Raw genomic sequence first — 16,621 nt, 5'->3', positions numbered from 1 at the left:
ATCTGGCCATTCGTCACCGGACACCCCACCTTGGCGTGTGGAAGCATCATGGTGTGCTCGTGCTTCTCCTGGTATGGTCTTGGTCCCCTTGTGTTAGTGCGTGGAAACATGAGTGCAGATGCATACCTAACGATCCTGGACAATTCTGCGCTACCGACATTGTGGGCACAATTCGGTAGTGGTCCTTATCTGTTTCAGAACGACAATGCCCCATGTCATACGGCAGGTGTGATCAACACATGGTTCGAGGATATGGGTGTGCAAAAACTTGATTGGCCCATCCAAAGTCCTGATCTCAACACGATTGAGCATCTTTGGGACGAGTTGGAGCGCCGGTTGAGAGCCAGGCCACACCGCCCAAAAAACACTAAAGAGTTGTTCGCCGCTTTGCAAGAGGAATGGAGCAGGATTCCCGTCGAAACCTATCGCAATTTGGTGGACAGTCTTCCTCAGAGGGTTGCGGCTGTACTTGCTGCGAAAGGTGGCCCCACACGATACTGACGGACGCCTGAAACCGGATTAAAGTACTCGTGCCAGGTGTCCGGTGACGAATGGCCAGATAGTGTACAGTCAGGAGAAAATTGTGGTTCTTACGGAACCATCCAAACACATCCTAAAATTCTTAGAATTTATATTCCCTTTCGGCAGTGTTAATTACGAAAATCAAAACGCAATACACGATTCTTTTCATTGTTGTTTATCATGATAGAGCAGGGTGCAAATTAAACTTTTTTTAGTTTGGGGAAAGGAGTATGGATATTCATTGCTGAATTCAGTGTATTATTATTATTTTATTATTACTATTATTAACAGCAGTATTATTACCAACTACAAAAACTTTGAGATATAAAAGATACATACAAATATTTTTCATCTCAATACTTGTTCTTACCTAACAAAGAGCATATGACGCATTGTTAAAACACTTTGTTGTGAACACGCGACGTTTCCATTGCATTCTTTCGGTGTTTGTTTTGGAGGGGAACCTGTCAAATTAGCCAAGGGAAAATAATATTAATTAATATTAATTAGGGGGTTGTAATAGGAGAAATCTTTTGTATCTTACATTTAGGTTATCCTTTTTTCAGGTAAGAATTCACAATTATTATTACCAGCAAGAACTTAATGCGTAGCTATTAAAAAAGGTATTTTTACAGTTTAATATACCTCACAGGAAGTAAAATTGAAGTAGCTGAAAAGTACCGTTATAGCTGCTTCAAAAGATAATAAGTCATTTTTGTAGTCGCTTTATGCTACGTAAGTGAAGCCAAGGTTCGAATCCCAAGTGACGTTGGTCGTTTGAACTTTCCATCTGACTTCAGAGGAGAGAGCGAAATCATCGTGAAGTAACTGTGTTCTTACTGAATTATTAAATTGCATTATTGCAAGGAATACGAAATACTGTGGACCTCACTTATAATTTAAAATTGGAATTGAACCATCAACCGGCGTCCCTGATGGAGCAGTGGTAGCGTCGTCGCCTTGTAATCAAGGGGTCCCGGGTTCGATACCCGGTGGAGGTACATAGTGGTTCGGATCCCACTTTAAACTGCAGTCCCAATTAACCTTACTTGGACTTAAAACACCAACTCAATCAATCAACCATCAACCCACTTCCTCAGTAGAGCTGGCTTAAAGGGAACAACATGGGTACTCATCCAAGGGTCCGTGGATCAGGACAGCTCCAGGCCAGGCTAGTTGCATACGAAAACAAAGGAAAGATAGCGCAATTATCACTTTACTTCGGAACATAAGTTAGGGGAAAGTATAAAAGGCGGATTGTCTGTCTGTTTTTTTTAAACTCCTCTTTCACACAGATAGGCTAATCGGGACAGTTTAAAGTACGATACGAACCACTGCACTGTGTCACTCCACCGGGTATCGAACTCGGGACCCTTTCTTACAAGGCGACGACGTTATCACTACGCCACCAGGGAGGCAAGAGGCTAATTGTTTCTACACATATGCACACTTTCAAATATCCAAAATTACTTAAACCATTCAGTAAACGTATTTCAGTATTCATATGCGCTATCCATTCATTTACAGAGTGAAACCGTATTGTGTAAATATGTTTAGTTGCAGCGGCAAAATGCATTCGAAAGCGTACAAAAGAGATTTTTGTAACTGAATGAGAATTGAAATTAAGACTTTGATACTGAGTAAAAAAGTAAAATTTAAAAGTTAAAGCTGTTTAGTAGGCATCTACAAAGAGCTCCATGTCAGTGATACACCGGAAATGGAAAATTATTTCAAAATTTCCATAAGCTTTTGCGTCTCGCGTAAATCTATAGTTTATTAGTTTCCATTCATTTAGTGTGTGTGTTTATCCACACACGCCCAATACACTTCCCAAATTTTCGTAACAGCCCTAATTTTTTTTTCAAAGAAGCTCATTTTTTAGTCTGTGCTAAAGTTATGCTGTTCCTTACAACCGATTGAAAATTCTGGATACAGTCCTACTAGTCGCAACCAATCAGGAAACAAGATAAAAATGATTCACGAAGTAAGTAAAATATTCCCCTGCACCACACTGCAACAAGCCATTAAGGCTCATAGGGGAAGAGGGTGGAGGTACAGGCTCCACACACATTCATGATCTATGCCATTGTGGAGGTGATGTGATCAGCAGCATGCTCCGGTCGCCTTTACCTTCTCAGGCAGCCAATTTATTAGAGACTGGGTGAACCCCATGGACAAGAACCGACCTTACATCACCCACCCCTGGAATCGAACACGGTCTCCCTCATGACAAGCAGGTGTCCTAGCGGATGGACCACCGCAGCTCCTCAGGAAATAAGAACTAAGTAGATAATTACAATCCATTAATATTTGAAAAACTCAATATGATGACCAAGGCAGAAATCTATTTTATTTTAAAACATAAACTAAACGTAACGTTTCAACCTTCTAGCAAGGTCTTCTTCAGACTCTGTACCAAGTACAAATGAAACAAGGTAAAAAACAGGAAGATATATATACAGAAAAATCACTCCCCTCCAGACACAAGATTATTACAAAGTTGTTTACGACTTAAGAGAGAGAGAAATGCGATATTTAAGCACAGTTGAGAAACAGGACATGACATAGAGAGGATGAGGCTAAGCAGACAGGAAGAGAGAAGAGAATACTAGTGAGAAAATGGAAGGGGGCCAAGGAAATAGAGAAGAAAGGAGATGAAGACACAATGAACTGGAATGGAGGACTGAAGATAAACAAAGAATGGAAGAAGATGTTAGAAAGAGTGGAAAGGACAAGAGCGAAAGAGGAGAGAAGGAAGAGGAATGAAGAAAGAAAGGATAAGGAAAAAGAGCGTGAGATAAAGAGTCCAACCACTTTCCAGATGAAAGGAAATGTATGGCTAAATCGCCTGTCAGGTGAAAGTACAGTTGACAAGGGAAGGCCACCTGCTGGAATGTTCCAGGAAAAAGATCTTTCTAATAATCTTGTGTCTGGAGGGGAGTGATCTTTGTGTGTATATATATATATATATTCCTGTTTTGTACCTTGTTTCATTTGTACTTGGTACAGAGTCTGAAAAAGACCTTGCTAGAAGGTTGAAACGTTACGTTTAGTTTATGTTTTAAAATAAAATAAATGTCTGTCTTGGTCAGCATATTGAGTTTTTCATATCATGGAAACAAGGCTTAATGGTGTTATAATTAATATTTGGCATAAGACAGAGTAAGTGCAACTTTGTACTGTGGCTGATTAAAACGAACTTTTGATCTCATGAGTGTACAGTCACCGGCAATAAAAATGGGACACCTAGATCCTGAAATACCCACTTTCCTGTAAGGTGGTGTGTGTGTTGCCTAACTCTAGGCGATAAGTGGATTTTAATAGCAAATTTTCAATGGCAACTTCTACCATCGACGTAGAGTTACGCAACACACATAACGCCTTGGAAAGAAGTAAATATTTCAGGCTAACTCTGGGAAAACAAGTCTCTGCGCAAGTAATGACTCGAGACGGTTCCACCAATGAACACGTGAGAGCGAACGGGATTGCGTGGAGGGGGGAAAGCGACTGCCTCGCTCTGCCCACTCGATCTCTCCCGCTATGCGCGGGCTTACTCCAGAGATAACCGCGACAAGGTATAGGTGTCCCGCCGGTGACTACATGAAGATGCTGCATGGTGATCACTGTCGTCTTTGCCACCAGGAGAAGCAGTATTGGATTGCCTTCACATCGCACTAGATGAGCAAAGAGTTCGATTTCGCGGAGAAATGCTCGTCTCACTCTTGGAGGGAAAAGGAGCGGGACGTTGTCTGCTCACGATGCGGCAGGAGCGTCAGATATCGCCTCAGCACATGGCCCTTGGTTCGACACCAGCAGGAGCACCACGGCAGGCAGATAGGACACTTCAGGACATCCACTGACCGCAGCTCCGAGGTAAGAACCATTTCACTGACTTGGAAATAGATAGGTGTTAGAGTGCAATATGATCCTTCGAACCTGAATCCTACAAGAAACTAAAAACAATATATCTTTGCTGATCGTCAGCAACTGTACTTATTTGGACATCCTCAAAAGTGTAATAGCTAATGCTGTTGTCTTGTAATCAAGGTGTCTGCAGCTCGAATCCCGGTGGGAACAAAGTGCAGAAGTTCGGATATTTCTTTAAACTGTAAGCTCAGTCCCGATCATGGGAGTCCGGAAGAGGGGGCAAGGGGTGGCGTGCCCCCACCCCCTGGAAAATGAAAGTGAACCAAAAATTATGTATTTCACACATATTTCATTTTTCTCACAATAATATGTGTTAATTAGTGCATGAACACCATAAATTCAAATTTAAGCATCTTTTTTTAGGGAACAATACTAATTTTGGGAAAAATGTGCCTTGTTTGCCCCTCCTGGAAAAAAAATACCTTCCTTGCCCCTCCATGGAAAAAATCCTGCGGACGTCCATGGTCCCGATTAGCCTAGCTGAGCATAAAAACGAACTCAAAACTTTGACAGCTGTAATGTGGTCAGAAACTAAGTTTAATTGGTTGGTGAATTACTATGAGTTTGAGTTTTAAGTCTACTTTATGCACAGATGGGCTAACCGGGACTCGTCCTACAGATTACAATGGGATCCGAACCACCACTATATGCCTTGAAGGGGTAACGAACTCGGGATCTCTATATTACAAGTCGACAACGTTACCATTATGCCATTGTAGACAGTGACGGCGCCTGCCTGATATAAGTAGGGGCTAACATAGCCGTAACTTGGAACCTAACTTTCGAAGCAGGGAGGAAGGGGCGTCTCAAACGAAACTTTTTCCATCACATAAAAATATTGTTGAGGTTCGTGGATATCTGGAACCTTTCCGTTCTGTTACGCCAGTTTTTGTACATATCTTAATACCTTTTTATTCTCAGTGTGAATTTTAATATTAACGCGTCATCGTTAATCTCTTCTGTATTGAAAGTTAACAGAAAAAGCAAGATAAAACAACATCATGTTAACGAAAGTGTAGCGTTTAGTTTCGTGAAAATTTCCATGTCTAGCCCCGACTTAACGAAACGTGCCTCCGCCAGGGATCAAACCCGGGACCACTTTGTTACAAGGCAGCAGTGTTACAACTATACTACCGCAGTGGGGAGCTCAATTTTAATAATTCCAATTCTTAGCATTTGAGAAATAGGTTGATTCCTTAACTTCGTATTTCTCCGTCTCGGATATTTCCAACGATAAGGATATATGACACGAATGGGAGCACATTGCCAACATTCATATTGCCGGTATACTCGAATGAGGAACTAACAAACATAAATGATTGACGGTTGCTTAGATGTTAAATGTCCTCTTACTTATAAAAATTCATTGTTCGCTTCTCTTAAGTCTATTCATAAAATACTGAAATTACATACATTTAGCTGTATATGTGCATATTCTTCGTCACCGCTTGAACCTCCAAACAAAGAACAATTTCATCACAGAATAATCGCCTACCAGGCAGGCAGCAGAGTATTAAGTCAATTTAGTAGCAAGTTTGGCGACTCATGATTGGCCAAATGGAAATTTTATAATGGGAAATATTAAGTACGAGAACTTCTCGTTTTTCTTATTTTCAATCGAAATGAGTTTACTGTACTACAAAAATCTGGGTGTTGGCTGAGTTCAGTTTGGGGGGGGGGATTCAGCCCCACCAGCCCCTCTGTAACGCCGTCCCTGATCGTAGAGGCACTGGTAAATTAGTATGAAAACCACGGTTGGTGCGTCAGCACTTAGATTATTTGTCCCATTTAATTCGCCACACCCTACCCAAAACCGAAAGTTTTTTGCAGAAAATATTTTTTCTTTATTTTTTCAAACATTAAACGAACTCATCAAGAGCGTTATATAAAGTATACTCAGGAATATAAATTTCCCACGTTAATAATAAAAGCATTCAACAAGAATAAGGCCAAATACAATGGTTGTCCTGTATGTATCCTGCATCAGAGCCTCGCTAGCCACATTGAAATGGAAAGAAGAGAAGTTAACATTAGAGCCTTTTTAAAGCCATCTTTACACCCATTTCATAAAATTGTGTTCCGGGAAAAAAATGTTATTTACTTTAAAACGGATCTTATTAGGTTATAGAACGAAAAATTCTCGGAAAAAAACAATTTATTTAATTTTTCTTATTTTCCATCGCTTTTCCCCTCATTTAGAGGAATTTTTGATGATAAGGATGAAATACGATGAGAAGGAATTCATGAAGGGATATCTATACCCACTCGAGCATGTGGACGTGGTTGGTGTGATAGTGGGTCCAGCAATCTACACACTCCCGTCACCAAGGCGACAGACAGTTTATTTTCTGAAGATCGAGCAAAATAAATTGTATTCTTATTTCTTTTGTGTTTTAAGCAAATCTATAAATTACGCGTAGCAAGAAAATCAAGTAAGAAAACCATGCATTTTTATAACATTCCAGTTCCGAGCACAGCCGAAGCCGACCCGAACTCACCCGATCTCAAGTCGGCCACGCTGCCGCTATGGATGATGGGAAACCAGTAGCCTCAGGCGATTGAACCGACGACGCCCATTGGCTGAGATTTCTTTGGAGCATTCGTTTTACTCGATTTCCTACTCCATTTATTCTTTACATTCTCATCTGTCAGGTATATGCTATATATAGACGTATTCTCCGAAATCTCATCTTTACATTGATGTACGATACGCATCATAATTTTGTTTCATAACTGCTGTCGCAATAATTAAACCTACCCCTTCCGAAGGAAAATAACATTGAATTGAATAGGAAGAAAACACGTTCTCTCGTTGTGAAGACTCAGTTCAACTCGTCGTCTGCTTGTGACGTCACACTATTGAACTCCATGATAGGTGGCTGGCAGAATTCGCAATGTTGCCACATCGATGCCGTGTATCTGCTCAAAATTGGATTCTACTCAAAATTGGATTCGTTCTGGGATTTACAACAATTCATGTTCCTGTTTGGAAGCTCGTCTTTGTAGTACAAATGAAACAATGATGACATCAATATTTGTTTGAAGGAGAAACGACAACTGTCTGTTTTCCTTAGGATAAAACAGGGGTTGGCGATCGGACTAGGCAACGCTGCATGGTGAACATTGAACGTTGCCACATCATGTAAGGGAACCAGAGATACTTGACCTTCGATCGCTTTCCTTACGCACATTTGGCACCAGTGCATTTCTGCCAAGCATCCTCATTGCGTGTCCGCTGGCATAGTAACTTGAAAACGCTGATTCGAAACAGCACAGGTCGCCCTGCAAAAAATGACCAAGAATTCAAAGGATATCGATACGCTGCAAAGTATGTATGTCAATAATTTAAAGCTTCAGTTGTTTTTGCATCCGAGTGTACATATATATCACGCTCCTCTCTTGATTTCAGCTCAGCTCACGTCTAAGCAAAACATCAAGTCCAAGTGCAATAAGGAGTCCTCATGTCAACATCACCACATGTAAGTAAAATTTAATACACGCCCTAGTTTCATTTATGGCCTGAAAGTTATAAAGGCTTTGCCTTCCTTCCTTTACAATAGTAATGGGTGCCAAAGTTTAGTTACTCGGTCCAAAACTCCTATCATTCTAAAACCAAGAAGAAGAAAACAAACAGAGTAGGATAATCATAATTACTGCATAAGAGAGTAGATTGAAGGTCCACGCAAAGTTTGCTATTGAAGTTGAATTTATAGAGGGTTAATGTAATTTAGAAGCATAGTCTTGTGAAAATTACGATAGGGATTCATTACTTATATATTTCATCTCCTTTTTTGTAACGTTATAATAGCAATCTTTCTCTCATCTTCAGAGGTAAGTAATTTTTTCTTCTATTTTTAAACCGAGAGGAATTCGAACATACGAGTTCTAGATTGCTGTTTCGGTAATAAAGGCAATATGTGAGCCTGCATGAAACAATATACTTTTTCTGTTTTCAGTTATTGAAATTATCTTGAACTTTGCCATAACATGCAGTAAACACTTAGAAAAAAGTTCTTGATTCATTCTCCTATATTAATAATGCATCTACACTAACCCCTTTTGTCAGATAATTTCGTTAAATTATTTCTCTTCCATTTTGGAAGTTCGAGCCCAAGACAACGATAACTTAGTTCTGTATGTTAGAATAGCCTACTGCAAAACCAGGGGTTCTAAGTTCGAATCCACTTGAGGTTTCACGTACCTCATTGTTAATCGTAAATTCCAATTGTCGCAGGTAACCTGTAGGTGTGAACACGTTGCAGGAATTGTAACTAAACTTTACATCGTTCTTGTACGTCTCTGAGTTAATGAATGGTGAGTTTATGATCCAGTTAAGCGTGACAAACACTAAATCCTTATCTTATTCAGGAATCTAACTAAGGTCTCCTATTCATATTTAGAATAGTGTTTTGCAATCTCCTGCGCTTCTGTTTCAGTCTACGAGTGGGGCACAGTTCCCCGTTCTGTTACCTGCCCGTACTGCATGATGACAGGCGAAACCATCGTACGCTCGGAGGACAACGTATACACGCACATTGTAAGCATCCTCCTCTGCATTGCAGGGTAAGTGTGGCAACGATACGCATGTATCACACTATAGTGTGGTGCGTTCGGAAAGAATGAAAAAATGTAAACGTCAGCACGAGTTGAAAAGTAGAGTGGTGCAAGGGCAGGATGTGGTAAAGATGTAGGCGTATAGAGGTGAATCATCTCGGGCAGAGGTTATCAAACTCTTTCGTTTCACGGCGTCCTTAATGTTTCAAGATCTTTCCGCGGCGCCCAAGTCAGAATGTAGGCCTATCTAACACTTGCAACGCTCAGTTAGTGTGGTTAGGATGCTTGCCTTGAGTTAAAAAATAAACACATATTTCAAATTCAGAAACATTTTATGTGTAAAAAGTACTAAATAAGCACATATTTGGAACAATGTGTGGACTAACAACTAAGTGTCATTTCAGTGAAAATATTGGAACATTTCGCGGCGCCCCACACTTTGGGTACTGCTGATCTATGGATTTGATCCTACTTTCTGGGACGAACAAGCGCCCACGAGCTTTTGAAAAAAACTAGACCATATCTATGATACTCCTTTAAGGTACTCATAACTAGGGAACGAAACTTTATGTGCTAAAAAACTCAGAAATATTTATTTTTTATGTGTCATAAATGTTGAAAATATGTGACAAATATAAAAAACATTTGGTAACAAAAACAAAATATTACATGCATTTTAAACACCTGAAATCAGTTTCTAAATGCTTACCTCTTAGCGAGCTATTTTTTGGAAGAGTTGCAGTGGATCACCATAGTTTTTTCCAAACTCTCCATTGTAAATCTGTGATGATTATCTCTAAAAAGCATCTTATATTGTGAGAAAGATCGCTCCACGTCACAAGAAACAATTCTTGCATATTTCAAGCACGAAATGTCACTAACGCCGAAGTTTTCCACTTCCTCTTCCTCTACTTCACCTTCCAAAACGCGTGCAATTTGGCACAAAATTTGAAAACCTTGGTTTTTCCCAAACATTTCTGTACATTTAGACATTAGCACTTGTGCGTTAGATCCAGCGAGTTCTTTCAGTTTTGTTTCTACTATACGGACTTCACCCACGGACGCTGCCAAAGTGTTCGCGGACGATTCAAGCTTTCGTATGGAATTAGAGAGAAAGGACAGTTTTGTTGAGATGTATGCCAATTCGACTTTTAAGGAGGGATCCTTCAACAGTTCTTGCAGAATTTCTATAGAATTTCTTCTTTGTCGAGATCATTTACAACAGATACAAAATTTTCAAAGTTCTGGGCATAATATACAGCTGCATCCAACCAAGTGTCCCATCGCGGAACTACAGGTGTAGGGGGAAGGACATTTTTGTTTAAAAATGTATATTCTTCTAGGCGACTAGAAATGTCTTCTCATTTGAAACCAGTTTATCGACATTGGGGTAAAGAGCTCTTATCCTCTTAACGCATGAACCACACATGTAACGTGCACCATTTTGAGGTAGCTAACGACAATGCCTACTGCAGATTTTTTCATGTAAGCTGCAGCATCTGTCACGAGAAGAAGAACATCGTCAAATTTTATGCCTTCCGGCCACAATAGCTGCATTGCTTCGTTAAAAAGCCTTGCTATCGTTACATGTGTAGCCCCAGCTACCTCTCTACACACTAGCAAATAATTTTTCGTTGAGACAGTTTCGTCATTATTTAGCGCTCCTACGTAGGCGAGGCGCCAGAAGTCTGCCAGCGAGCGTGTTCAAAGCCAAAATAAACCTAACACTCTCGATATGAAAGAGGTGCGGAGAATAAGCATTTTTCCTTCGAGGATTTCGAGGTAGCTGAAGTCAATGAGCGATTTTATGTATTTAAAATAAAAAATTGCAAAATATGTATTTACATACGGAAAACTGGAAAATATGTGTTTTTATGTAAAATAAAATTTACAGTGTTGACATATAAGGCTATGATCAGAATTTTGGCAAAAACGAGGGTCTCTATCTTATCGCAGAAAAAAAACATTTATTTACCTAAAGTTCCGTTCCCTACTCATAACTGTGTAATCCGTCGAACAGATAGACTGATTTATGGCACTAGGTTGGTGGTTACCTGTAAGGCTTCTCAGCATACTTCCAGGACACTTCTGGGCACCATTCTTCATTTGAACTCGTGCTGGCTTTTGCATATTCTTGTTCCTCATCTTTCCATATAGGCCATTAAAGACTGATTCGGTCGTTGTATTGCCGGTTTAACTCCTCCTCTTGTGGGCGTGGAACAATGAAGCGCTGTTGCAAAAGCAGAACACGAAATACTGCGTGCATGCGCGACTTTTCAATTTCTCATCAGTGGACAACCGTGCATTATTTTTAAATATTTCTTTATCCTTTATGAGTACCTGTAATTGTACTAGATCTGGAAACTGTATTTTTGTCGTATACAGCAGCCAATGACAATGAGGAGCACGAATCCTTTTCATGTGACAACACTTTCTGTAATTGGCCGGCAAGAGTGCAAGTGCTATTTTCCTCCAAGGACAGTTCAACTAAATTTAACGTATATGGGAGAAAGGAAATGAATAAAAGTTGAAATTATTACGGTTACTAATCTTAATAAAATTGATACAAAGTCCTCCAAGCAAGACCACCTGACAGTGTTCATTAGACATACTGGACTACAGTGGAGTCTCCGTACTAACCGGTGTGCAATCACAGCGCAGAACGGTCATTTTGACAAAATCCTATTTCCCTAATGGCTGCTTTGGGGAGGAGTATTTTTAACGTTGTCAGTTCTTGCCCAAGCGGTGGGCTTAATTGGCGATTTGACCGCGAGTTCCTTCGCAGGTAAACGCGGCAACAGAGGGTCACTGCCATAAAGGCGGTTCCCCCGCCGGATATTAAAGCAAGATGGTTCCTTTGGTTTAACAAGATAACGACAAGACAGGTAAATTTTTCTATTGAAAAGGACCCCTGCACTATAGTTACAGCTTGCTGAGAGGATTCTCGGAAGGTTATTGCATGTACGATTAATCATCATCATTACTAGAATAAGCCACGGCCAATGACGTCGACACATATACCGCGTGAGGCACCTAAAAGTACCACCTGAAATAGCGAAGAAACCAGAAACAGTAGCGATGTGAGGTTTGCGGGAAACAATAATATCAAATGGGGCTCGTAAATCGGAGGTATGGGGTGGGTCGAAAAATATCGACAAATGGGGCATCTGGAGCAAAGTCATATTTTTTTTAATGGAACGATATACAATAACATGCATAATATAAAAAAGCACACGCAGAGAAACACAACGCCGTTGGTCTCATGCATCTACTGCACATAGGAACGAAGATATGGCCATGTGAAAATATGTAAACAAACTAACAAGTGGCCCACTTGACCGTCAGTACCACGGCATGTAAGACTTCTCAGGTGAATGACAGAACTGCCTTTATGCAGAGCAAGTTTTGATAGCAGGTCCACGAGATCGTGTTAGTTCATAGCAAGCAGTCGTAGTGGTAAGAGCGAAGATTATGGTGTTCACAAACATAGAAAAAGCGGACATGATCCTGATTTATGGGGAATGCCGAAAAAATGCCTCAGAAGCCTACCGTGTGTACGCAGAGAGATATCCGGACAGACGACAGCCATCTCGACGTCTGTTTGGTAAGTTATTTATTAAATTAAGAGACACCGGAAGTGTAACACCACGAGCATGTGTGCGGAACAAGCCAACTACAGGTGAGGCAGGTGCAACAAATGTTCTCGCCGCTGTTGCTGTGAATCCGCACGTTAGCTCCCGTGAAATTGCCAGGGATGCTGGGATGAGTCAGCAAAGTGTATTGCGCATTCTGCACACACACAAGTTTCACCCATATCATATCTCCCTCCATCAGGAACTTCACGGGAATGATTTTGTGGACCGTGTTCGGTTTTGCACATGGATGTTACAACACGACACACCCGATTTGTCACGTATCCTCTTCACTGACGAGGCAACTTTTTCCAATCATGGAAATGTCAACCTAAGGAACATGCACTATTGGTCGGTGACAAATCCACATTGGCTTCGCCAAGTGGAACGCCAGCGCCCATGGAGTGTGAACGTGTGGTGTGGTATAGTGCGTGAACATCTCATTGGCACTTTTTTATACAAGGGACACTGAATGCTGACCGATACATACAGTTTTTACAACATGAACTGCCTGTACTATTGGAGGACATACCACTTCAGACAAGGAGGGAAATGTGGTACCAACATGACGGGTGCCCAGCTCACAGTGCAAGACGCCCTACAGCATGTGTGGAAAATACATTTCCAAATCGTTGGATTGGACGTGGAGGGCCTGTCAAATGGCCGGCTCGTTCCCCAGATTTGACACCGTTCGACTTTTTCCTGTGGGAAAAGCTGAAGGACATTGTTTACCGGGATGTGCCAACAACTCTAGAGGATATGCAACACCGCATTACTGCGGCCTGTAGGGACATTCCCTACGAGATGCTACATTCTGTGCAACGCTCTTTGCGTGGGCGCCTCGTTGCCTGTATCGCAGCTGACGGCCACCACTTTGAACACACACTTTCACAGGTTTTCGCTTCTTACGCAGTGGTTCTTCGACATACTGTCATGGTCATTTCCATTATGCTGTAACACTGTCAAATACATGGTGCTGACGATGTCTACTGTATTTTTTCTTCCTTTAACACGTTCTGTCTTCATCTTGTCCAATGGCTTCCGACATCTCATACTTGTACATGCCGTGGTACTGACGGTCAAGTGGGCCACTTGTTAGTTTGTTTACATATTTTCACATGGCCATATCTTCGTTTCTATGTGCAGTAGATGCATGAGACCAACGGCATTGTGTTTCTCTGCGTGTGCTCTTTTATATTATGCATGTTATTGTATATCGTTCCATTAAAAAAAATATGACTTTGCTCCAGATGCCCCATTTGTCGATATTTTTCGACCCACCCCATACCTCCGATTTACGAGCCCCATTTGATATTATTGTTTCCCGCAAACCTCACATCGCTACTGTTTCTGGTTTCTTCGCTATTTCAGGTGGTACTTTTAGGTGCCTCACGCGGTATAATTCAAAACACTACAATGCTAGAACATTCACTGATGAGCAAAAGATAGAAAGCAACTGTACAAATTCCGATTAAAACAAACAAATGGTTTGAAAACCAATTCCAATACGTTGTGTTCTCAATCACTTCAAAAGCTGCAAATTTATAAAGGGCAGAAAATAACTTATTTGATTTAACCCAAAAACGTTTGACTGAGCTTCATGCATGGAAATCCTCAGTGAGGAGAGGCAAGCAAGGAAAATTGTTCCCATGGGCAGTGAGAGGGGCTACAGCAAGACATTTTCCCCCAAAACTCTGATTTGGTTTGAAATTATTGCGTTCCTGCAGGGATCTACCAATCTTACTTCTTATAAAAAAATAACGCAAATTACTGGGATTGAAACTTCATTGTGTGAATTCGTATATAACTTTTGGTTGACACTAATTTTCCAGAGGGTTGCACTACACCCCCTTGGCTCCATCCCTCTGGATGGCCATGTATTTTGTGACCATAACAAAGTTACATGGTTATGTGTACTAAATTTGATAACTTCACTAAATTATTTCATAATTCTAAGCAAATTGGCCCGACTTAGACAGGAGGGAATAAAATTGGTGATGCTGAACAATTATTTGTTAAATGTCTATTTGAACAAATGTTTGGTCAAGATTAGCTTTATACACATGAAATTATTCTGCTGAAAAAAAAGTTTTGCTAGGACCTTGTACCATTGTGCCACAGTACTTATTTTTCCATTACTTAACAGTTTGGATTAAGAAATTAATTATAATTTATCAAAACATAGTAACAATATTTACTTGGGGCTTAAGATGCTTTCAGTGCTACCATAGTCACAAATTTTAAAATATGATAGCTTACAAAGATTTGTGTTTTTTCTCTATTTTCAAGCAGGTGCTGGCCATTTTGCATCATCCCCTATTGTATGAATGGCTGCGTTACTTACCATCATTACTGCAGGCACTGTAGTGCTTACCTAGGTTCGGACAAAAGGTAGCTCAAGAGGACACCCATCAACACAAATCGACAGGTCATAGCTTCTTTGGTGTCAAATGCCGAGGTTTCTACTGCTGTCGTAGCGATTTGTTTTTTTAAAAAAATAAATGTAAGGTTGTTATGCACCAATATGGATCATTATTATTCTTCTCAATGATTGAATTAATTTTATTGGATGCGTCAGCATGTATGGCCACTTGGTACCCTCTAGTGCAGTGGTCTTCAACCCGCAGCCCGCCAAAGCCTTTAATGAAGTAAATAAAAACACTACATTCTACGCCAGGAAAATTTGTGTGCCCAAGGTGTAGGTTTCAAATATGTCATGAGATATATTGTTCCAATAGTGAACTTTGGATCTCTAGCACTGAACTACAGACAGTTCCAAGCCTTCTTAATGATATCGAATCAGATCACAGTGACATGTTGTGTTTGTTGTGGTGCTCAAAGGAGTTTTCGATCTGAGGGATGATGAGATAAGCGATTTCATGACAAGTAAAGATAGGGAAATAGAACAGTTGTACAATCCAGAGTGGATGGCCTATGTTGCTTATCTCACAAACATTACAATGCACCCAAACGAACCGAATATCAAACTACATAGGAAGAACAATTTGGTAAGTCATCTCAGTGCTTACGGGAAAACATTTGAATCCAAACTATATTTGTGGGAGAATCAGCTTAAAAATGAAAATTTCACACTTCCCAAAGTTGTCACAAGTGTTGGTTCCAAAAACGTGAGAAGTATACTGAAGCTGTCTCAGCATCGAGATCTGAATTCGCCACAAAATTTCAAGATCTCAGGTCACATAACATCATGTTTAAGATAGTTTCCACCCCTTTCAGTGTAGATGTGAAAGATTCTCCAGGTAACATGCAAATGGAACTCATCGAATTGCATTGTAATACTGAATTAAGGGAAACATTTAACAATGTGGACGTAATGGAGTTTTACTCCAAATATGTGAGAGCGTTGCTTCTTTGCCAATTTTGGTTAATCGTAAAATGAGGATGAGCGATGATGTGATGAAACTGATTAAGGGACATTCACAAAGAACACCCATGGACAGGCCGATATTCGAACCCGGGACCCTTGGCGTAGTAGCGCACTGTGCTAACTACTTCGCCACAGAGATCGACATGAAAAATATGAAATCGAAGTTGAGGAATCGACTAGCCGATAAACACATTCAAAAACTGTCTGTGAGTAGCGTCATTAAACTTCAAGGCGAATACTGACATGCTAGTGAAGAAAAAACAATGACAGTCCTCTCATTGAAACGGTACATTACAATTCTTGTGTATGAATGGTTTACAGCAAGCTTCTTTTTAATAAACAACGTAACAGTTTTCTATCATTCTGCTTATTTGTTATGTTGAAGTACCTAACCTCAATTCAGAACTTGTCAGTGTTCTTTCCAATAGTTAATTATCCATGCTGCTGTGTTGTTTTGTAAATAATCTAGTAAATGAATATATAGTGAACAGCAGAAACCATGTTATTATTTGTAAAGCTACCACTGCCTTTATGATCGTGTCTCGAACAGTGCGGCCCGTCAGTTCCTTACAGAATGTGAAAATGGCCAGCTAGGGGG

The 16,621-nt window shown here is 40.4% G+C and overlaps 1 protein-coding gene across 2 annotated transcripts; it reads left to right on the top strand.

The window, feature by feature from the left end:
* The first annotated feature begins 967 nt into the window (after positions 1 to 967).
* Positions 968 to 15,064, top strand: LOC145991432 (lipopolysaccharide-induced tumor necrosis factor-alpha factor homolog). 2 transcript variants are annotated; one of them, XM_083127433.1, is made up of 5 exons: positions 968 to 1,088; positions 4,165 to 4,395; positions 7,859 to 7,928; positions 8,886 to 9,012; positions 14,928 to 15,064. In XM_083127433.1, the coding sequence occupies exons 2-5, from the start codon at positions 4,201 to 4,203 to the stop codon at positions 15,028 to 15,030; spliced, it is 495 nt and encodes a 164-aa protein (XP_082983559.1). In that variant the 5' UTR covers positions 968 to 1,088; positions 4,165 to 4,200; the 3' UTR covers positions 15,031 to 15,064. The 2 variants fall into 2 exon arrangements, with proteins under 2 accessions (XP_082983559.1, XP_082983560.1); XM_083127434.1 differs by having other exon boundaries at positions 8,886 to 8,986; positions 14,928 to 15,055.
* The last annotated feature ends 1,557 nt before the right edge of the window (positions 15,065 to 16,621 follow it).

Source organism: Lepisma saccharinum, chromosome 8 (genome assembly GCF_977018435.1).
Source record: "Lepisma saccharinum chromosome 8, izLepSacc3.1, whole genome shotgun sequence".
NCBI classification, from domain to species: domain Eukaryota; kingdom Metazoa; phylum Arthropoda; class Insecta; order Zygentoma; family Lepismatidae; genus Lepisma; species Lepisma saccharinum.
This window is presented reverse-complemented; position numbering and strand designations above follow the sequence as displayed.